Raw genomic sequence first — 24341 nt, 5'->3', positions numbered from 1 at the left:
GCCAAGTTTTATTATTGAGTCAACTGCCAAAGTTTGAGAGAGAGAGTTAAGGCCCTGAAAATTATTTGGTGTTGAGTGAAGAGGCAGAGAAAGGTATTTCATATTCCCAAACATTTTAACTTTTATGTCTCTACCTGATGTTGGAATATAATCTAACCTTCAAGGCTTTTCTGATTCCTTTATAAATGATGTACACTGTTGAGTGAAATCAGAATATTTGTGAAGGGGACCCAGTTTGGAAGTACATAGTCTAATTTTTGATAGACTGTATTCTTTCTTACCTGATCGTCCCTGTATTTAAACTTCTGTGCATCAGGAGGCCTTTGTGCCTGCTTGTGGTTTTGTACCATCTGGAAGTTAAAATTTGATTTTAGAAATGATGTCATACTTGCTTACTGCAAACTGGGCTAATGTTGGTTGAGAATTGGATACAGTTCAGGTCAAAGTTTTGTTTTAAAAAAAGACTCTTAAACCTTGTTTCTTGATTCCAGGAGACTGCAAAGCTATGAGGATAGACTGGAGTGATTGAAGGTCGTGATTCAAATTCCTTTGAAGCTAAATAAATGCATTTGGGTGTATGGAAAATAAACTTCCCAACAGAAGACCTTAGCTGGCACAGGCTCCCTCCTGCCATGTAGAATTTGGATGTTTGCGAGCAGTGTGCTGACCATGGCCATCCTTGCTCTCTATTTTATTCTTGGAGGAGAGATATTCTTACAGCCAGAGTTTTGTCTCTTCTAGGTTCAGGAAGATGAGGCAGGGCACTGATAGATCACACATGTGAGAAGGCACAGTAAATTTTAAGCATATTATTCATCAGTGCAGAGTCTCTTTTTCTAAACTCTTTCCAGCATCCGTTACTACCTCCCAAATTGTAATTTATTTACATCAAAGTTTTGAATGTTAGACATTTCCTCTAGTCCAGATACAGACCATCCATGTTTGGTAGCTAGAATGTAGGGCTCATAGGACCACAGTTTCTTCTCAAATTCACACTGAATCCTAGTCAGCCTGTGGGAAATCTTTTCAATGGAATGTAACCCCTTATAGCCACTACTATAATCTGGAGTGCTCAACATGTCCTGCCAATTTCCAAAGAACCTACCAAATGCCATCCTTTATGTATAAAGTAAAAATCACATTTTTTTTCCAGATAGGATGAAAACCCAAAGAGAACTATTGATGTTATTTTGGGTTGGTAGATGGAGATGACTTTATATTTTATTTTCTTAATTTGAAATGTATTATCAAATTGGTTTCCATACAACACCCAGTGCTCATCCCAACAGGTGCCCTCCTAAGTACCCATCACCAACCCTCCCCTTTCTTACACCATACACAAAAATAAACTCAAAATGGATAAAGGACCTGAATGTGAAACAGGAAACCATCAAAACCCTAGAGGAGAAAGCAGGAAAAAACCTCTCTGACCTCAGCCTCAGCAATTTCTTACTTGACACATCTCCAAAGGCAAGGGAATTAAGAGATGACTTTAAACAATCTGGGATGTTTAAACAATCTTGAGAATCTGGGATGCTGAAGCTTTAGTGCAACTGGCATGAATTTTCTTTTAGTCAAAGGAAGATCCCTAGGACATGAGTATCCCTCTCACATCCCAGCTGCTAGATTTCCATGGCCCCTAGGTAAGAAGAAGCACAACTATCAAATATTTAAGGAATCTGCTGTTTTTGCCCTGTGCAGTCACAGAATGTCCATCCTGTCTCATAATGTGGTCAGGGTCATTCTGCCAACAGGGCTTTATAAGCACTGTTTCACCCCTTCCCTTGTGGAGACCTCCCTGCTTCATCCACCTCCCTGGGATAGAAACTGGAGAAACTCTCTACTCACCAACCTCTCATCACCTTTGACCTTTAGAAACACAGCTTTGGTGCTTCTTTTTTGGAAAGGGGTAAGAAAAGGAGATTCTACTCTGATAACTTTTTAAAATCTCTAATGTCATCATTTCTTCCCTGATCTACCTAAGACTGATTCTTGCCTTTAAAATCATAAAATGTCAGATACTTAGGGGGTTCCAACCTCTTTGTTTTATGGATGGGGAAACTGAGGCTGGAGGGCTGGGTGGGGAGGGGGGAGTGAGAGTTATTTGTCCTGATTCTCATAGCTAGATAGAAGCAGAATCCAACCTAAAACCAAAGTGTCCTCTTTCCAGTGTTCCAAGTTGCCTTTTGATTCTCTGTCTTGACAGTATTTATAAAACTATTTATTTTGGCTTATTATGGTATTCTCACCTCATTTTCCCTTAATTTTTGTGTTTTTTTCATCCAAATTTTACTTGCTGGTAGTATAGTATAAAAAACTACTCAACAAGATTTGTGAACAGATACAGCAGACCCCTACCCCATTTTTCCTTCCCCAAGACAACCTGTTTTCAACTCCTTTTGCCTGGTTATTTTGATATCTCTAAATAACGTGCTTACATCACTACTTGATTTTTGATGTAACTACTGTCTATCAAATGCCTGGTATGGAGGGTGAGGATTAAATTTTTCCATCACCCCAAAACCTCACATTATCCATGTGAACCTTTTTTGCATATGGTCATTGGAATGTTAAGTTTAAAAATAATGTTTATGTTTCCTTATGTCTATTACTGACATTTGAAAAGCAGGAATTGTAATAATCTAATTTTTGAGCTAAGGTAGAAATAGGTATTTTTTGTATGCCTTTTTTTTTCTTACATATTTGGAAAGCAGTCTTTCATAACACTGGAGAGTGGTCATCTCCACAGCATTTCCTTCCTCCAGTAGCATTTCCTTCCTCTTGGCAGCTTGTATTTTTCTCCTTCAGGAGTGTTTCTCTACGTGTTTGTCTTCTTCCAGACGTCTGTGGCATGGCTCATCATGTTCTCCATATTCCTGGAGGATGTTGCAGAGCACAAGCAGTGTTGTGCCTTCCCTGTGCAATGGAATAGTGATGTGCTTTGTTTTCTAGCTAATGGTTTCACAGCAGGGAGACATACTACTATTTCATAATGCCTTATTTTATATAAACCTTATATTAAAAAAAGTGTCACAGTTCAGATACACATATGACAGGACTTTGAGGTGGAAACAGGCTGTTAAAATGCATGGCATTGAGGTGCCCGTGAGCAATGGTTTGACCGTGCTGTGCTGAGAAGATGCACTGCTGCCCTGTTCCCTCCCCAGGACTAATGGTTACTGATGACCACTGTGTAAAACCACAATCTTCTTTCTTTTTCCTGACTTCAGGTAGATGCACTGAGATTACGCCTGGAAGAGAAAGAGTCTTTTCTCAATAAAAAAACAAAACAGCTGCAGGACCTCACAGAAGAGAAAGGGACACTGGCTGGAGAGATTCGAGACATGAAAGATATGTTAGAAGTGAAGGAAAGAAAAATCAATGTTCTTCAGAAGAAGGTAAGTAGTTGACATAAGCCATTCAGGCTGGGAATTGGTATCATCCATGTTTTGTCATTTCAGAGAAATTTTTGAGTACATGGAAAAGAAGAAATTATTTTTTTTAGAGTTTTAGGTTAGGAAGTATAAACTTTTAACATGCTGGTACTTAACTTACTGGTGGTTGTGTCATGCCATTCTTAGCATGGACTGATGAATTTTCTGTTTGACTGCCTGAAAAATAAATAGAGATGATTCTTTTTATAGTTTCCAGCTTAAATATGGATAATTGTACAAATTTAGATATATGTCTAAAATAATAAAATGTCTGAAAAGTTAATTTTTTCTTTTTCCTTACCAAGAGTTGAACAATGTATTCTGTGGGTCTTGAAGGTATTTTAGATGCATTTTTTATTTATGTAAATTTTAGTAGCTCTTACCGTACTGAACCCATACGGATTTGGTGGGGGGAGTAATGTTTACACCTATTACTTAATTGCAATCTGTCAGAGAACATATGATAAGTTCGGACTACAGTGGGCTAACACAGAAGATGCTTGATCTAGCTAGGGCCCTTCTTTCCTGTTTTACCATCAGCAGCTCATTTTCTCCATGTAGGGATCCAGATTTGGGGAATGTACCCTGATATTTAAAATAAATTCCCATTTGCTACTATGTACAGTTTGGGGAACATAGGGTCCCCTACTGTCCCCTGGAAAAGAACAGGCAAGAAGAGAAAACGACTACCTGATCTTTTAAGAAAATAAAATATATTGGAAAGGCATAGGGCTGTCAGATTAATAGGCAGCCAGCGTGGAAACTGGGCAGGAACTGACAGTGGGCAGCACAAGCCAGCTGGCTGGGACATTGCTGCAGACAGGCATATTGCCGGACACCCCTACTGCAGCTGCAGCTGCAGACAAATGGACTCTAACTGGCCCCTCCTCCTGGTGTCATTTGCCACTGTCATCTCTCACCTTGTTTATATCAACAGCATCCTAGCTGTTTTTCCTGCTTTCACCCTTACCTTTCCTATAGGCTCTTCTTAACACAAAAGCTGGAGCAGTTCTTTTAAAACATAAAACAATTTATACCATTCTGATAAAAAAATCTCCAGTTGCAGCCACCTACATAATTTGTGCAGAATGAAAATTGTTCAAAGAGAATTTCTGAATGAGCATAAAACCAAGTCTGGGGCCCTTCAGAGTGTGGGGACCTGTGCAGTTACACAAGTCACATGCCCATGAAGCCACCCCTATCCCCTGTGGCTTCCATCCTCACTCTCAAGGTATTGGTGATCTGATGGATTATATTATTAATTCATTTCTGTCAGAATCTTTACAGACAAGGCCCAGGTGTTTTGATCTCCTCTTTGCAGTGCCAACTAATTGACACAGATGTTTAGAAGAGATCTTGGAAGACATGACCAAGGACCCTTGAATCAATGAGGCCGTTGAGGGCAGATGGGACTAACAGAGAGACAGAGTGGCAGTTCTTAGAGTAGGTACTAAGGATTCAAAAGAAAACTTTTCACCTAAAATTCCCAGGAGTGAATGATGATGAAAGCTAACATTTATAGAACTTATTTTGAACACTGTATGCTGGATATTTTGCTATGCTCGTTATGTGCACTCTTTACTTACTCTTGATCATAATCCTTTGAGGCAGGTATAGTTATTAACCCAGGAAACTGAAGGACACTGAAGCTTATGGTAGGTAGGCAACCCAGATAGGTGCAAGTTTGTTTTTGTTTGTTTGTTTGTTTTGTTTTTTGTTTTTTTTTTTGTCTTTGGAAAAGTAGAATACAATGGTTAGTGCAAATTAAAAGAATTAGCGTATGGACCTCAAGTTTTATGATGATGACACCAGCTGTCAATCAAGGAAGAACATCACAATTCCTTGTTTTACCAGGAGTTGAGACTAAGTGCTCTTATTCTTGAGGAATAAATGGCACTAATGTTATGAATGAAGATTTTGGGAAGGTACTTTCAATGCATAAGTGACAAAAGACATGTGCTGATGGGCACAGTTTGTGAAATTTTATACTTTGCTCCATAAGCCAGACTCAAAGGTTTGGAACTGGTTTGGAAGTTCTTGAGCAAAGCCAATTGTATATTATGACTTCTTTGGGCAACGTGATCATAATCCCACTTATTTCAACCATGTAGATAATGGATTAGGAAGTATTTCATGTGTATTCATGTGTATCTTCAGTTTTACATTTTTTTTCACTGAGTGTTTACCAACATATTTGGGGAGGAAATAACACCACTGGCAACATAGTGAAGGGGCAGGAATTCTATATACCCGCAATGTAAAGGACAGATAATCCCCAAAGAAGTAATACACACAATTCAGAAATCTAGTCAAAATGTGGAAATAATACAGAAGCTAATGGGCCAATGAAACATTGTCTTTGGGACTGAAGACTCAGAGTTTTGACCACATTCAGCCTAATTGGCTGTTTTAGGGCAGGTCTGGATTGGAACAGCGTAAGCTTTGGATTAGGGTGTGTTGGCATGGAAGAAATAATAAACTTATGTCAATGTCAGACACGTAGTATTACTTAATATTTCTTTCTTATAGACTCTTTGGCAACCAGCACTGTGTTTTGATGCCAATAGAAATGGGTATGCTCCTTTCATAGCCATGTTTAACCTGGCAAAGCTAGGCTTGCACCTCGTATCTGTCAGCCTTGCCTTCAGAGGTCTGAGTCTCAGAAATCTCGTGTCCTCCATAAGCCATGTGAACAGGTCACATGTCTGGACAGCAGGCATGGACACGATGCCCTAATCATTTTGTTACTTGAGGAAGGAAGTGAAGTTGACGAAACAGAACCCCAGGTGACAGAATATCTCTGAACAAGCTTTTGTAGGAACACAGCAGTCATCAAGTATAGATTTTGGTTCTACTGCAATTTGCCTCCACTCCATAATTCCCAGATATGGAGTTCTTTTAGTAGGGGGACAAAAATGTGCATGTATGAAAATTGTTCAGTGGAGCATTCCCTTATGGCTGTGATGCTGAAGTCAGAGTAGCAGTATAGTTTTCAAGCTGCAGACTTAACATTCTGTTCTCATACCTGAATTCAGACTTCAACTGATGAAGTGCTACCTGACTATTGAGTTTTTGTAGGAAATGTCATAAAACCTTGATGACATTGTACATTTGGAAAGTGTATAATGTCCAGGATTTTAGGACATGGTAGCATTATTTGACCCAGATCAAATTCAGACTGTTATGTAGCTCACGCAACATAAACCTACTACCCAAGAAATTTTTAAAAAGTCATTAAATTGGACAAAAGTTCTATCTCCATTTTAATTCTAGGGCTCAGTCCCACTTTATAGAGCAGAGGCACTTTATTTATTAGGGGTAGAAAAACAGATGGTGATTTCTCTGGAAGCCAGGTTCACTAGCTACCTACTGGGCTTCATGGATTGCCCTGTGGGTTGGAAAGGGCAGGGAGGTGTGAGTGGAATTGGCTTCTAGGGGTGGCATCTATGGACCTGCCCACTTCAGCAGATTTATTCTACCAATTTGGAAGTGTGGTGGTGAAAATTCTGAATGATGGTAAGTTCAGAGGTAAAGACCCTACAGGACTATGGTTATTAGCATACTGGGTTTCTTCATGAAGTTTATTAAAAATAAAAAATAAAAAACAATTACCTGAGAAGATGATTATAGAACATGGAGATTTCCATGTTGGTGTAAAGTTGATGTAAAGTATGGAGCACTTTTTGACTCAATTGATCTTTTTCCTGATGTTTAAACATCCAGTTGCACTTTTATATTATTATTGGCAAGCCTCCTGTTTTTTGAACACGTGCAAAATCATATTATTTTTGCATTTACTGAGTGTTTCCTATATGTCAGTAAGTCACTACTCTAGGTCCTGGAGGCTCAAAGGGATATAACATATTCTCTAGTCCTCAGGAAGCTGATAGTCTGGTTGGGGAGATAGACATGCATAATCCTAAATGTAAGTACAGTGGAGAGCAACATGGCATATTACCAGAAACAAACTGCTTGATGAATGCAAACAGCAGAAGCTAATTCTGCTACCTTGAGCAAAAGGGAGTTAGTTTATGGCAAGGATATCCAGAGCCCCAATGTCTGGCTGGTAGAACAAGATTAGAAATGATCGAGTCAGGACAGCTGTAGAAGACTAAGAGAAAAGAGCGAGTGCCATGATCTCATAACCAGGAGTGTCTGTTCAGGTGTCTTCTCTGCTGATGGCTGCCCCCTCACCTTCCTCCCTCTTCCCTTACATCACACTGTTGGTTGAGATTTAAAGTCCTGGGGCAGAGCTCCAAATTTCACACAGGTGCCTCTCATTGGTAGGATCTAACCAAACCTGCCCTAAAAGGAATCTGGGAAATGTGGTTCCAAGCTTTACACCTGAGATTTCCACTCAGTTCTTGTGTCACTTACACTGGGAAGTCTTTGCTGACATTGCAGGCTGGGAGAGGTTTTATACTTTTAAAGAACCATTTCTTGGCTCAGTTTGAAATTCTGCATCCCTTTAGTGAGTGTTGGCTTCCCTCCCATGGCTAATCTCCTTGAGTGCCCCAACCGTGATCATCAAGATACTTCCAGCTTTTTGCAGAATTCTTGGCAGGTGATGGTCCTCAATCAATATGCATTGGGTGAATAAATTATATCAGCAAATTCTGAATGAATGAGAACTTCGGAGAAGAGAAATCATTTTGAGATCCACTCCTGGCCCAAGAATATTGTTAGCTATTAGGAGTCTTTTGCCCCAGTGAAATGTTAGACTCACTTATTGTTCCCAGGACAGAATGTTCTCTGTAGGCTGCAAGATGGAACCACCCCATGGATAATAAAACGGATGAGGAAATTACTTCTGCTCTACCCACATCTAACACCTCAAGCCTTGGTTCCATTACCCTGACAAGGTAAAAATGGATTAAGGCTTGAGTAAGGGCACTTAACTACTCTTGCTTCATTTTCCTTTTTAATAAAAAGAATATGTGACATTTATCAAGTATACTGTCTTGCTCTGCAAAGAGACTAATGCTTCCTCCTCTAGTTCTCACTTCTAACTTACTGGATTGTTAGAGGCATGGTATTCTATAGAGTGATAAGATGGAATTATTGATCATTCATGGTTATTTTTAATTATGACCATGCAAATGATAATTTTTTATAACAAAAGGATTATTTACTATTCATTGAGCCCTTACTATACACCAGACATTGTGCTAAGGGCTTTGCATCCTTAGGTTATGGGTCCTTATGACAAACCTAATGGCAGATATGTGCTACCACAATCCCTATTTTTAAAAGAGGAGACTGGTTTACACTTGTGTGACTTGAGTAACTTGTCCAGACTCTACCCAGTAGGAAACTAATGGAGCTATTCTTAAACATCCCACTATTCTTATATTTTTCTGTTTTGTGATCCTGCCTCACTCATGGGGCAAGTGGGATCATTAACTTTAAGAGCTAAACTCTACTATGAGCAAATTACCTGAGGTTGACACAAAAGGATGCCTGTATTTATACATTATCAACCAACAGAGATGAGGTAACTAATGTGATAAAAAATAGGAAACCAATTAAGTTAATAAAATACAACATTAGTTCTGGTTAAAAATGTATGTTAATATGTATGTTTAACTATATTTAGAAAAAAGATTGTGATAATCTTCAGTTTACTTTTGTTTTACTTTTCCCCCATGAGATTCTTCATGTACCATTCTAAGCCACTGGATCGTTTTGCTGCTTCATTTTCAAAGGATTGCACCACGCTTGCTATCATAGTAATTTCACTTTGTTTTGGTAGTTGGCTTACCAGAACAAAGATCTCAAAATAAGATCTGAGGCATCTAAGCAACTTGCCTGGATGAGTTCCAGTGTATTTGTGATTTGGGAGACTTCTCACCTGGTCCGAGAGGACATGGTCTGGGAAGCTGCTCCACCTTGCTGTGAGATGCTCACTTTAAGGTCTGACCTCGGTGTAGGCAGGCTCACTCTGCATCTGAAGCCAGGAACTGGGCTGGCGTCCAAGGATTGGAGCGGCAACCAGGGTGGCTGTGAATCTGAGGCAGGGTTCTCGACCAGGAGACACTTTACAACCCTCCCACCCCAGGAACATTTGGCAATGTCTGGGGATAGTTTTTGGTTGTCACAGCAGGGGGATTGCTACAAGCATCTGGTGGGTAGTGTCCAGGGGTGCTGCTAAACATCCTGCAATGCACAGGAGATGCTTCCCACCCTCCAAAGCAAATGATGATCCAGACCAAGCCCTGGTCTGTAGGATTCCTCTTCTTCCCATGCATGGCCTCTCCGACTTGTCTTGGCTTTCTCTTGAGATAGTATTCCTTAAAATGATTTTTACTTTGTATAACGTTGTTCTCTCCATTATCTCTGAATATTGTCTCAGCTGATGTGATTAACATTTTTAGTTACACTTTTTCTCTAGCATCATTATAAGAAGTTTACAGAGATGAACATCTTGTGTATGTACATATGATGTTTGAACTATTACTATTATTTTCTCTTTTATATTTTTGATGTGTAAGAATCCATACTTTATAAAGAGAGTGTGTGTGTGTGTGTGTGTGTGTGTGTGTGTGTACACACACACACACACACACACACATCACTCTTGGGGCGCCTGGGTGGCTCAGTTGGTTGGGCCACCCACTTCAGCTCAGGTCATGATCTTGCAGTTTGTGAGTTCAAGCCCCATGTTGCTCTCTGTGCTGACAACTCAGAGCCTGGAGCCTGGTTCGGATTCTGTGTCTCCCCCTCTCTCTACCCCTCCCCTGCTCATGCTCTGTGTCTCTCTGTCTCTCAATAATAAGTAAACATTAAAAAACTTTTTTTAAGGAGTGTATATATATATATATATATGTGTGTGTGTGTGTGAAATATTAAAATTATTTAGAATTATCGAAACTTTTGACTACACTGATCATATCAACTAATTTAGAGGGAGGCACTAGTTAGCTGTAATATAGGGAATATATACTAGAAATAAAGCATCTTAGTTAGACTGATGAATGGATCATCCAAATCCACCATTCACACCAACAGGGATGGCTATTCCAGCAGGTATCACCCAGTTTAAATTTCTTTGGCTAAATGCCAGCATTCTAGTCATTTAGAAAAGTGACCTTTAAGGCTTTTTTTTTTTTTGAAAAAAAATGCACTTGATTTTAGTACCCTTTGGGGCTGAAAATCTAATTTCTGTATTCACATTTAATATATTTTTCATATATTTTATCTAGTTATTTGGGATGTGAAAATATTGATTGTGGACTGAATATAGTTTTAAATAATATGTTGCTTAAATATTTGTAACTAAAATGTACTGTCTAGAGTAGTGTTTGTGACTTGCCAGGTTTTTTTCAAAGAGTGCCTTCTTCAGTCTAAAAAATATAAGAAAATCCCAACCCACTACATCACATAGCAAATTCTCTCTGTGTATTCTGTTTGTATGGTTATTGGTGTTTGCATGTTGTTCGGCCTAAGCAGAACGTCTTTGTTCTGGCATCAGTTAATATTTTGTATCTTTATCGTGGCTTGAAATTGATGCCAAAGTTTCTGGTACTAATGAAATCATACAGGACAAATAATCACCAAGCATGTGTAGCTCCTATTCTTGGCTGGAATTATTTGCCCAATGTTAGTGATGACCTAGGCAAAAATCATCTTCGTGATTTTAACCAATTGATCCCATTGCAAGAATGAAGTGATATTTTGAAGGTCACTTTGCATCCCTTGAGTAGAGATGTGGCTTCTTTGGTAAACCTAAGCTTCTTTATGAAGCAGTAAATTCACCAGCCTCCATTTTCATGTGTATTATTAAGAAATTTGAAGTTGGGGCACCTGGGTGGCTCAGTCGGTTAAGCGGCCGACTTCAGCTCAGGTCATGATCTCACGGTCCGTGAGTTCGACCCCGCGTCGGGCTCTGTGCTGACAGCTCAGAGCCTGGAGCCCGTTTCAGATTCTGTGTCTCCCTCTCTCTCTGATCCTCCCCTGCTCATGCTCTGTCTTTCTCTGTCTCAAAAATAAGTAAACGTTAAAAAAAAATTAAAATAAATAATAAATAAATAAATAAAAATAAAAAAGAAATTTGAAGTTGCCATTCTCTTAGAGATGATATTCATAAAATGATATCTTGTTGTCAAAAGAACTAAAAAGTTCACCTTCTAAAGAGATTTCAAGAAGCCTGCTCATTCATTCATGCATGCATTCAGGAGCTATAGTTACGGTCTTCAATTAGCTGCATCTTTCTACTCCCTGGCTCTATTGGACACAACCCTGTGTGATCGGACTTTAAAAGATATGTAAAAGTAGGTATGCTGATGAAGCGTGGACAATCCTAAAGACAGATATGAGAGAACAGAAAACCTGGAAGATACTTGATGGGCCCTTCTGGTCAGGTCTTTTCATTCTTTCCACTCAGGACTGAGAAGTCCTGAGAGAAAAAGTGACTTGTTTAGAGTCACAGAGCTAATTAGTGACAGGGCCTGCGCTCTGGTGACACTTTTCTTTTTTCTTCTTTCCATTCCCTTGTGACATCTGAGGCCTTGGGCGCCATCACTGTATTCTGCCCAGTTTGCCTTCCTTTTCGTTGTACCATCCAGTCATCCAACAAAACACGTTCAGCATTGTAATGATCTGGATGCTCTGTAGGCACTGGGGGATACAGAGGCTATTGAAGAAAATTTCTGCCTTCTATGAGCTCACACTCATAGAAAAAACAAAACAACACTAAAGATTCAATTACAGGGCAGTAAGTGCTGTGTGCAATGCCAGCCAGGTGCATGGGGCACAGAGAAGGGGCTCCTCACCTATTGAGAGTAGAGATGGCCACTGGAAAAGTTGATGACTAAATCAAGAGCTGAGGGATTGGGAGGTGTTGTCCAGTCAAAGCAGTGAGAATACCATTTGCAAAGATTTGTCTGGAAGAGGCAGCACAGTGCATTTGGTGGAATAAGAAGTAAAAGTAATTTTTAAAAAAAAATTTTTTTTTTCAACGTTTATTTATTTTTGGGACAGAGAGAGACAGAGCATGAACGGGGAGGGGCAGAGAGAGAGGGAGACACAGAATCGGAAACAGGCTTCAGGCTCTGAGCCATCAGCCCAGAGCCTGACGCGGGGCTCGAACTCCCGGACCGCGAGATCGTGACCTGGTTGAAGTCGGACGCTTAACCGACTGTACCACCCAGGCGCCCCAGAAGTAAAAGTAATTTAATATAGATGGACCACACTCCCCTGCCCCATTAGGAAACAGATTTCACAGAAGTTTTTCTATTCTCTGTGTCTTCTAGCAATTAAATATATTTTATAATTAAAGTTTGAGAGTCATTTTGACTTCTATATTATAAATGTTCTCTTCCAATCCCTTGTGACTTGCAAGTGGCAGGAGTGATTATCTGTGTTATTTCAAAATGCAGTTCAGGGCCAGATCATGCTGAGAACTGATTCTTATTCAACAAGAAAGCTGAGCCTGAGCCAGAGGAGGCAAATTCTCTTTTAAATAAATATTTGCTTCTGGGTTAAGATCTTATTTTCTGTACTCAATTTCAGCATGATGGATTTTTAAAGGTTTGTTTATAATTACCTGTAAAATCCCTTGAAGATTTAAGATAAAAATGCTTAGAGTATCCTGACAGTGGCTGCTACCCTAATGGATACAGGCATCTTGACACATCTGTCAATCTCAGCTGCCAGCTGTTGTTGTTTTGTGATATGGGATTAGAGGTGGTTGAGCTTTTACATATTTCAGTCTGGAGATGATTCCGTCCTTCTTCCCACATACTCCCCAGGCCATTTGATTTAAATCAACCTTATTTATGTGGGAAGGAAAGTCTTCTGTCTGTCTTTTTTACTTATCCTGTGTTTGGCAATGAATTCTGCTTTGTTATGAAGAGTTTGCACATATCTGTATTAGCGTTTATCGTGGTGTATTGTGCAGAGAAGTTCATAATTCACAACTTTTGTAGTATGTATCTAAGTTTCCCATAAGAATAACTGCAAATTAGGGATGATGTGTTCTTGGGGCATATAATGCCACAGTCATTGCGGGTAATGGGCACCTAAATACTTTTCTGATACTATAGTCTCATTGCCATGTTGTTCCTTTATCCTTACCTGGTTATACTACACCTTTTGCAAACTAAAAGAAGTAACTGCTTTAAAAAGACTATTTTCACAGAAGCTGAATTCTAAATTAATGGCATAGTGTATAGCACTTTGGGGCCTTCATCAGAACATTTTGTCCTTTTGTCATACCTCCTTTTTCTTTTTTTTTCTTTTTTTTGTAACTTTATTTTTTATTTTTTAAAATTTACATCCAAATTAGTTAGCATATAGTGAAGCAATGATTTCAGGAGTAGACTCCTTAATGCCCCTTACCCATTTAGCACATCCCCCCTCCCACAACCCCTCCAGCAACCCTCAGTTTGTTCTCCATATTTAAGAGTCTCTTCTGTTTTGTCCCCTTCCCTGTTTTTATATTATTTTTGTTTCCCTTCCCTTATGTTCATCTGTTTTGTCTCTTAAAGTACTCATATGAGTGAAGTCATATGATTTTTGCCTTTCTCTGACTGACTAGTTTCACTTAGCATAATACCCTCCAGTTCCATCCACGTAGTTGCAAATGGCAAGATTTCATTCTTTTTGATTGCCGAGTAATACTCCATTGTGTGTGTGTGTTTGTGTGTGTGTATATATATATATATATATATATATATATATATATATATACCACACCTTCTTTATCCATTCATCCATCGATGGACATTTGGGCTCTTTCCATACTTTGGCTATTGTTGATAGTGCTGCTATAAACATAGGGGTGCATGTGTCCCTTCAAAACAGCACACCTGTATCCCTTGGATAAATGCCTAGTAGTGCAATTGCTGGGTTATAGGGTAGTTCTATTTTTAGTTTTTTGAGGAACCTCAATACTGTTTTCCAGAGTGGCTGTACCAGCTTGCATTCCCACCAACAATGCAAAAGAGATACTCTTTCTCTGCATCCTCGCCAACATCTGTTGTTGCCTGAGTTGTTAATGTTAGCCATTCTGACAGGTGTAAGGTGGTATCTCATTGTGGTTTTGATTTGTATTTCCCTGATGATGAGTGATATTGAGCATTTTTTCATGTGTCGGTTGGCCATCTGGATGTCTTCTTTGGAGACGTGTCTATTCATGTCTTTTGCCCGTTTCTTCACTGGATTATTTGTTATTTGGGTGTTGAGTTTGATAAGTTCTTTGTAGATTTTGGATACTAACCCTTTATCTGATATGTCATTTGCAAATATCTTCTCCCATTTTGTTGGTTGCCTTTTAGTTTTGCTGATTGTTTCCTTCGCTGTGCAGAAGTTTTTTATTTCGATGAGGTCCCAGTAGTTCATTTTTGCTTTTGTTTCCCTTGCCTCTGGAGACATGTTGAGTAAGAAGTTGCTGCAAGCAAGATCAAAGAGGTTTTTGCCTGCTCTCTCCTCAAGGATTTTGATGGCTTCCTGTCTTACATTGAGGTCTTTCATCCATTTTGAGTTTATTTTTGTGTATGGTGTAAGAAAGTGTCATACCTCCTTTTTAGATTGCTGATTTTGAGACTAGCAATAACACCAACACATAATCAGCTCTTGGATGATATAATTATAGTTTATAAAAGTAATTTACAATTCTAACAAGAGTGTTATGGTAGGTAGAATTCTAAGATGGCCCCCAAGATTTCCTACCTCCCTAGTGTCCATTTTCTGAATAATGCCGAGAACTGTGAATATGATAGGTTTAACCCATTATTGTATGATGTCATATGGCATAGTTGACTTTAAGAAAGATTTTTGAGTGGGTTTGACCTAGTCACATGAGCCCTTTAAAATGGCGCTTTGTTCAGAAGAAGTTAGAAAATAATTTTGTAGATGAGTGTGTCTCACTCTGATAATAGATAATTACCAATGCATTCACTTATGATTGCTTTTCTTTAAAAGAAAAAAAACACATTACAAAACAAGTGCCTTATACTATGGAAAACAATAAAGTACTCCATTATGATAAAAAATAAAATAAAATAAAAATAAAAATAAATAAAATCTGAGTCCTAAAGTCAGAAACAGGAATGTCTGAGATTCAAAATATGAGGAGGACTTACTATGTGAGTAGTTCTGTACTGTTGACTTGAAGATGGAGGGGGCTATGTGGCCAGGAATTGGGGCAGCCCCTAGGCTGTGAGTGGTTCCTGCTAACATCCACCAAGGAAGCAAGGACCTCAATCCTGAGACCACAAGAGCTAAATTTTGCCAATAACAAGAGTAAGCTTGGAAGTGGATATTTCTGTAGAGCCTCCGGGGAAATACTCATTCTGGCTTATACCCTGATTTCTTTCTTGTGATTTCCTGAACAGAAACCCCAGCCAGACAGTGCTGGACTTCTGGACTTTTGGCCCATAGAACTGTGAGCTGATAAGTGGAAGTTGTTTCAAGCCACTGAATTGGCAGTCTTTTGTTACACAGCAAGAGAAAACCCAATACAAGTACATATTAAAATAACTGTCAGTAGTAACAAACCTGCTACAGAAATCCAGAAGTAAGTAAATAGTAGTAGAGTTCACAGGATACTGACAAGGAGTGTTGGCCCACTAAAGTGGTATGGTGGTAACTGTAATAAAAGCAGTTTCCAATGACTTTGGCTACTTAGCTTAGAAACTATGGGAGTTTTGATGAAATGTTATAATTGTAATGGGATTTGCATTATTTCAAAATATATGAGTGAGCCATTATTAGTTTTCATATTATACTATTTCAGATTGTATAATTAATATGTTTGTGTCTTTTTCCTTATTAAACCCTGGGTTCAGCAAAGGAAGTAACTGGGTATTACTTATGTTTTTAGTCCTAGTCGCAAGCACAGTGCTTGGCCTGTGGTAGGTGCTTATTAATAAGGGTTAGCTGGAAAATTGAAATGTAGGATAAAATTGAAAATAGATTAAATAACAAATCTGTCCAAAGTTCTGGTGAGATTCAGAGCAAATAAACAAATAGGAAGGTTGTGTTCCAATAAAACTTTATTTACAAAAACAGGCTGTACACCAGATTTGTCCCATGAGCTATGTAGTTTGATGAGCTCTTCTGTAGATCACAAATGAATATAGCTTGGAAGCAATTCTATCATACAACAACCTTCATGGCAACTGAAATTTTTAAAAAATATATTCCAAATTATTTGATAGGGTTGAACAAGGTATACTTCTTTTCAGGGCTTTATTTATTTGCCTCAGACATTCCTCTTGGTGCAATGGGAAGTAAGTCATTTGTTCCCAAGGGTGAGGTCTTCCCAAGTTCTACTGCATTCTGCTAACCGTTCTTGTGAGTAAAGTTTGAATGGGGCAAAGTTAAGCAAACAGGCTATACTCAAATGAATTGTACTTATTGACTTGGGTGGAGATATTTCTTTCTGTAGTATTAAAATATGAAGTTACATTTTTTTAGGTTGCATATGATGCTCTGACTTACAAAAATATATGAAGGGTAGCATACATATAAACCAAGGCTTTCTCCACATTATGAATGTTTGTGAATTTGTGAGTAGCTGGAGGCATAGACAAGGGTGGCCAGGTGGAAAGGCGAAAATAGAGGCAAGGATCCTTTGCCATTCCATGTTACCAACTTTTAATTGGAGCTTACAGGGGAATATTCTTTGAAAGAGATAGAAGCAGGTATAAAATGTGAGGTAGCTGGGGACAGACAAATGTGGGGCAGTTGACCAAAGCTGCCATTTACTGATTCTTCACCTGGGAATTCATCCTAAGGAAAAATTAAGGATGTAGGCATAGATGTAACCACAGCCTTATTCATCACATGGTTCTTTAGTTTTGTTTTGTTTTTTTTTTCTGATCAGTGAAAATATTATAAAGTAGAGGAGTGGCTAAATAAATGATGATATATTTCTTGTGGAAATTTTGCCAATAGAAAATTTTTATAGAAGAATATTCAATGATAACAGAAAGATATTCAAATTATTTTGTTGATTGAGATAAACAGCTTCTGATATGTATATACAGAAAATGATCAGAAGATGCCTGTTTTCTCATACCCTTACCACCATAGTATGACTCTATTTTCATTTTTAAAAGTTTATACATACACATATACATGTACATATACATGCATGCATCAATAGAATTAATTTGTTAAGAACATGGACTGTGACAGGCCTAGCTTTGAATCTTAGCTTATGGGCTTTTTAAACTTAAGCAAAGTTACTTACATTTTCTCTGCCTCATTTTCCCTATCTTTAGAATGAGGATAAGCTCACATCTCACTTTCTGTCTCAATTCTTTTCAACATACTAGGTGTTTGAGTGGTCTTTGTTCAGTGAACAAAGTGCCCAACACTGTTGGTGCACAACAAAATTATTTCATCTAAAAATTTTAATGTAAATGCTAGATCCATCAACTCTTTCAAAGAACTTGGAAAGAAAGTGGAATTACTTCATAAAGATCATTTAAAATTGATTTTTAAATTTGCATGCAGTAAAACTCACTCTTTGTGTTGTACATTTCTATGGGTTTTGACAAAAGTGCACAGTTGTATAACTACCTTCACAATCATGATAAAGGACAGGTCATTCATCTCAGAGACCTCTGTTGTGCTGCCCCCTCTGCAGTCAACCCTTCTTCCCATAGTTTTGACCTTTTCCAGAATGTCATAGAAATGGAATTATACAGTATATAATTATATACGTATATAGTATGTCACATCTGGCTTCTTTCACTTAGCATAATGCATTTGAAATTCATCCATGTTATAGCTTTTATCAATTGTTCATTCTAAAGATAATACTTTTAAAGATAACTCCTATTATTTATGAAACATTCTGTATTATAGCCACCTGGGTCACTTATCCCTGAGGTCGTCCTGAAGCCAGAGTTGCAACAGTGCAAGATGTTAGTGCCAAGGAAGACTTGAGAGATAGCCTAGTCCAACTTGGCTTTAGTTGAGAAGGTGAGGTTTCTGAGAGCCAGAAATCACATGCATTATCCCAGGTGAGCTTAAGTCAGAGTTAAGCGCAGAACCCAGAGCCTTGATGTTAAACTAGCAAAGTTATATTGGAAATCAGATAGGGTAAATCTTCTGGTGAAGGACTTGAGGAAAAGCCCCTGAAGGGCAGGGAGAGGTGTGTGGAGTTTGTGTGTGCATGTTTGTGTGGTGTGATATGTTGTGTTGAAAGGATGACATTAAATTATTTTTAGAAGGAAAACCAATACTGTTTTGTGTTTAGAATTAGAAGAAAGGATCTTCTATCATTATTTTTATTTTGTAATAGGGGTGAGTTTGTGTAAATCTACCACCATTTTCTAGCATTTATCATAAGCACTGGTTTAGAGAGTGGCCAGCAGGTGTCATAGATGTCACTTTCATCCCCGGAGCAGATAACATGGTAATTGGCCAATTCCTCATGAGGTTAGTGAGCACCAGATCCCCACAGAAAGCTCACACTAGGTTCTGAAATGTGCAGAGGTGTATGGTTTGCTCTCAAGCCTGAGTTAGAAAGAGTGCTTTTTGGGGCGCCTGGGTGACTCAGTTTGTTGAGTGTTCGACTCTTGATTTCGGTGAGGTCATGATCTCACAGTATGTGAGATTGAGTCCTGCACCAGGCTCTGTGCTGTCAGCACAGAGCCTGCTTGGGGTTCTCGCTCTCCCTCTCCCTCTCCCTCTCCTCCTCCCCCCACTCAAGCTGTCTCTCTTTCTCAATTAAAAAAAACATTAAAATAATGCATTTATCGTTTGTTATTTATCCTGTTTATCTTTTATTTATAAAGGCACAGTACTGGGGCACCTGGGTGGCTCAGTCGGTTAAGCGTCTGACTTCGGCTCAGGTCATGATCTCATGGTTCATGGGTTCAAGCCCCGTGTCAGGCTCTGTGCTGACAGCTCAGAGCCTGGAGCCTGCTTTGACTTCTCCCTCTCTGCCCCTCCCCTACTCGCTTACACGTGTTCTCTCTCTCTCCCAAAAATAAACATTAAAAAAAAAATAAAAGCACAGTACTACTTTATTTTAAATAGTTTACATGTAAGTACCATATTATATATCTTTCTTTAAAAGAAATAATGAAATAGGGGCACCTGGGTGGCTCAGTAAGTTGAGTGTTTGACTCTTAATTTCAGCTCAGGTCATACATGATCCCTGGGTCATGGAATCCAGCCCCACATCAGGCTCCATGCTGAGCGTGGAGCCTGCTTGGGATTCATTCATATTCTCTCTCTCTCTCCCTCTCTCTCCTCGCCTCTTCCTCTCTCCCCCTATCTCCCTCTCCCCTCTCTTTCTGCTCCTCTCACCAGTTCATGCTCTCTCTCTCAAGTAAGGTAAATAAATAAACAAATAGAAATAGTAAAATAGCTTTTTATTTCTTAAAAAAGTGCAATTAGATTTTTAAAAATGGAATCTCTTTTAAATAGGTGATAGGGATTAAGGAGGGCACTTGTAATGAGCACCAGGTTATGTATGGAAGGGTTGAATCACTATATTGTACACCTGAAGCTAATATGACACTGTACATTAACTAACAGGAATTTAAGTAAAAAACTTAAAAAAAAATGGAATCTCTTAAGTCTATAATAGAATATTTATCCATTTTTATTATATAATGCAATGAAAAAAATATTTAACCATAAGGAAAATTTAGATTTATGGTTTATAATATGAAAGAAAAACCTTCTATAAATAACATGAAACATTTATTCACTAATTTAACTTGGTCACAGTATTGCATGTTTATACCCATGTACATATCAGCACATTTTCCTTTGTCTTATTTTAAACCTTTCTTTAAAAAAGTTTTCATAACAGTTGACAGAACAGAACGTAGTTAAGCATCCGAAGTAATGTATATATTTGCTCCATTTACAATAACTTTAACTTAAATCTATGGTAAACATGGCAATTGTCATAACGAAATATATGTTATTTGCCATTTTATACTCTAAACTCTTGAGGAACTATAATTGTTTCCTTTGGTTTGATATTTCATTTCTGTTTATAGTCCAAACATTTGTTGTGCATTTCTGTGTGGTTTAGTTATGTTTTCACATCGGTACCACCAGACCTTCACTTAGAACATCAAGCTGAATGTTTTTTTTCTTTGAATAATTCATCTTCTAAAGTACCTTCCCTCCTATTGAGTGTCTACATTCGAGGAAATGGAAACTAAGCAGAGAATGTGCTAAGTGTTATGGTAGTTGACAAACTATTTTGGTTAGATAAGTCTCCCAATTGGAGTGTCAAAATGGATTAGTCTAACTCAGGGAGAGAAGAAGAAGGTAGAAAATAATGTCCAAAATGCTTACGAAAGTGAAGAGCTGTGACAGGGAAAGGGCCTTAGACACCATCCTTCTGTTGCATTGAAGGAAAAATCAAGAACGTCAATTTTAGGCATTAAAATTGCCTTACAGTGCATGGGAGGTGCTAATTTGCTCAGACATCTTTTGGCAAACTTGCATGTAGAATCTGCTTAGTCCTGTTGTCATTTATGTATAGTAATACCTGCAGCCAGAGAGCTATCTTCCTGGACTTGCCTCTTTCTAACTGAGACTAAAGGCTTGAGGAATATAGGAGATGTCAGTAGCAACAAGCAACTTGAATTCCTCAAGATAAAGACCATGGCTGGGAAGAATTGAGCAGGCAAGTAAAGGTTACTGACTCCACATTAATAATAAATTTACGAGAGTATGGAAAAAATCATGCCAGGCCATCTTTATCGTTTTCTAGGTGGACGTGCAAGATTAAAGAAAGGAATTCAATAGCTATAATATCTGGAATTGAGTAAATCATCTAATTCAGTGTCTCCACAAATCTTTGGGGGCTGTGGGGGTGGGGGCAGGGGATGGGGAGAACCTCAATGAGAATTGGCTCTGAGTACTGTCATGTGGATTCAATTTGGCTGTTGTAATAAATTACAATGGAACAAGGTCCATTGGGACGATGTTGGGATCAATAGAAGGTCAGGCTGTAACATCTCCAGCAGTGGTCTGGAAGAATGGATAACACACTTTATTAAGGTTGGCAGGCCAGAAGGCTTTGGTGCTGTTGTGGTCACCACCAATGTCATTAGCCTTTATGAAGCACCTGTTGGATCTGGGCACTCTGGGGAGTGCTAGAAGAAAGACAGACTGTGTATAATTGTCCAAATGGTCAACCTGTTTAAAAATGTTGATAATAGGTACAATTTATTGAATACTTATAGAGCTGCCATGCATAGTGCTAAGCCTTGTTTATGGATTATTTATTTTAATCCTATTGAAATCATTTTTTTGTCTCCATTATGCAAATGGGAAAAGTAAGGTATAGAGAATTACAATTGGTGATGCAGCTAGTAAGTGGCAGCAATAGGTTATGAACCGAGGTCATCTGATTTTCTCTTAATTACTATGTATGTATATAGTATCACTATGTGCTCATGGAGAAAACATATGTTCAATTATTAGTTCATTTATCCAGTTGTTCATTCATTCAGCAAACATTCTAAATGTACTTAAGACATTCCTGGTGTAGCAGAAGAGACAAAACCTATTTAAAGGTAATTTAAAAAAATGGTAATAGGGGTGCCTGGGTGGCGCAGTCGGTTAAGCGTCTGACTTCAGCCAGGTCATGATCTCACGGTCCGTGAGTTTGAGCCCCGCATCAGGCTCCGGGCTGATGGCTCAGAGCCTGGAGCCTGTTTCTGATTCTGTGTTTCCCTCTCTGTCTGCCCCTCCCCCGTTCATGCTCTGTCTCTCTCTGTCCCAAAAATAAATAAACGTTGAAAAAAAAAATTAAAAAAAAATAATAAAAAAATGGTAATATTATGACTCTAATACAGGTATAACATGAACATGTGTTAAAGATTTTATTTAACTCATTAATTGATGAAGGAACCAGTCAGATATTAGAACTGGAGAGAGAACCTGGAGAGCAGAAATATTTGTAGATCAGAAATACTGAAATGGATTTGCAAATGGTGATAAAACTGGTTTTCCCCAAATATGGAGGTGAGTCAAAAAACTTCAACTGCTCAGGTTAGAATTGTATGATGATAAACAAGAATTATTTTTATTGCTGTGAGTTATCTATAATTTACCATGTTGCAAAATCGCTCAAAGACAGTGAAAGACTAGTATCAGATAATGTTAAAGGGTATGATCTAAACAATAGTTTTCTATTATTTAGGAAACTATTTTCTCCAGATCAGGGTAGGAAAGCCCCGGACCCAAATGTCTGTGTGGGAAGGAAAGACCAAGAATATTAGTTGGGATTCTTCAGAGAAACAGAACCAATAGGATATGTGTGTTTATACACACACATACACACACACACACACACACACACACACACACGAGAGAGAGAGAGAGAGAGAGAGAGAGACAGAGACAGAGACAGAGAGAAAGAGACAGATTTTAAGGAATCACCTCATGTGACTGGAGGCTTGGCAAGTCCAAAATCTCATGGAAGAGGTGGCAGTCTAGAACCTCAGGGAGGAATTTCAGTTTGAGTGCGGGGCAATCTGCTGTTGAACTAGGAAGAGCTGATGTCGCAGATAAAATCTGAAAGCAGTCTGCTGGAGAATCTTCTCTTGCTTGGGGGAGATTAGCATTTTGTTCAATTCAGGCCTTCCTTCAGCTGATTGGGTGAGGTACACCCACATTATGAGAGCAATCTGCTTTTGCCAAAGACCACTGACTGACATATAAGTTTCATCCAAAACACTCTCACAGAAACATCTAGAATACTGTTTGACCCAATATCTGGACATTGTGACCTTGCCAAATTGACACATAAAGTTGACCATCACATTAAGTCAGAGGACTGAGTGGCTTTGCTTCTACAGAGAGGTGATTAGGGTTGGCAGAGTTGTTAGAGACATGCTGGATACCAGATACCTGGGGGGTGGTATGGTGAGCAATAGCAAAGTTGTGAATCAGGAGGTAAGGTTTTTCCAACTTCACAACTTTCCCAAGAGCCAGTCCTTGAAAGTCCATAGGTAACAATAATTGTGGACACCTGTAATATGTCTGTACATCTGCCTTTCAAGGGTATGTGTCTCCTAGGGTATGAAGGAGAGGGGTGGGTTCAGGATAGGTCTCCGGATAGTCACCACTTTATAGAGTATGTCTTGGTATTGGGAATTATAACTGAAGGGCAGCTAATTATCAAGTCCAGGGTATCTTAATACAGAAATTGTAACCTGAATTGATGATCTGTTTTATAAGAATTTCTCTGAAAATGATGTTGATTTTACCCTCACTTTGAGGATATCTGATAACTAGAAATCAATTATTTAGAGAGGAGTTTAGTGTGAGCGTAATGCAAAGAAAAGCAATAAATTTTTAATTTTGTTTACTTCTGTGGCTTTATCAGACCCCCTGGGAGTAAGACCAAGAAGGTTTTGTCATTGTTATCATCTTGTAAATATTATTTTATAATAGCAGCTAATACTTATTAAGCAGCTCCTTTACTGAGTGTTAGGTACTTTATGGATTAGAAGGGAGGCTTCCTCACCAGCTCCAAGTGTTTCCTGTATTGTCACCTTCTTGATGAGGCTGCCCAACTCCCTTATACAGCAGTGCAGCCGGCTTGCCCCTATCCCAGAAGTCTTTATCCTTCTTACTTTGTTCCACTTATTCTTTTTTACCCATAATAATTTACCTATCGATATACTCTTATCATTTAATTATTATTGTGTTTATTGTCCTTTATCCCTTCGCTGGAATCTAAGCTCCACAGTGGCAGGGATTTTTATGTTTTATGTTTTATGTGCTGATGTAGCCCAAGTGCACAGATTTATTCCAGGTCAGCTTCAAGGACATGACCTGGTCAGTGCTGTTGATTTGCATCTTTCTCTTCTATCTGAGATAGTTGACATTGGGGCCACTGAGTTGTAATTCTTCTTTTCTTGTTTGAGGCATGGAGAAGTAGGTTTCTCCTGTTTCCCAAGAGAAACA

At 38.6% G+C, this 24341-nt stretch overlaps 1 protein-coding gene across 1 annotated transcript in view; it reads left to right on the top strand.

Moving 5' to 3' along the window:
- Positions 1 to 24341, top strand: part of ERC2 (ELKS/RAB6-interacting/CAST family member 2) — a 937319-nt gene that overhangs the window by 392475 nt on the left and 520503 nt on the right. The window contains exon 7 of the mRNA XM_032592316.1: positions 3231 to 3398. Coding sequence (XP_032448207.1) covers positions 3231 to 3398 — 168 coding nt within the window. The remainder of the gene's footprint in view (positions 1 to 3230; positions 3399 to 24341) is intronic.

The sequence above is a fragment of the Lynx canadensis genome, chromosome A2 (genome assembly GCF_007474595.2).
Source record: "Lynx canadensis isolate LIC74 chromosome A2, mLynCan4.pri.v2, whole genome shotgun sequence".
NCBI lineage: Eukaryota > Metazoa > Chordata > Mammalia > Carnivora > Felidae > Lynx > Lynx canadensis.
Note: the sequence above shows the minus strand (reverse complement) of the source record. Positions and strands in the feature narration are given on the sequence as shown.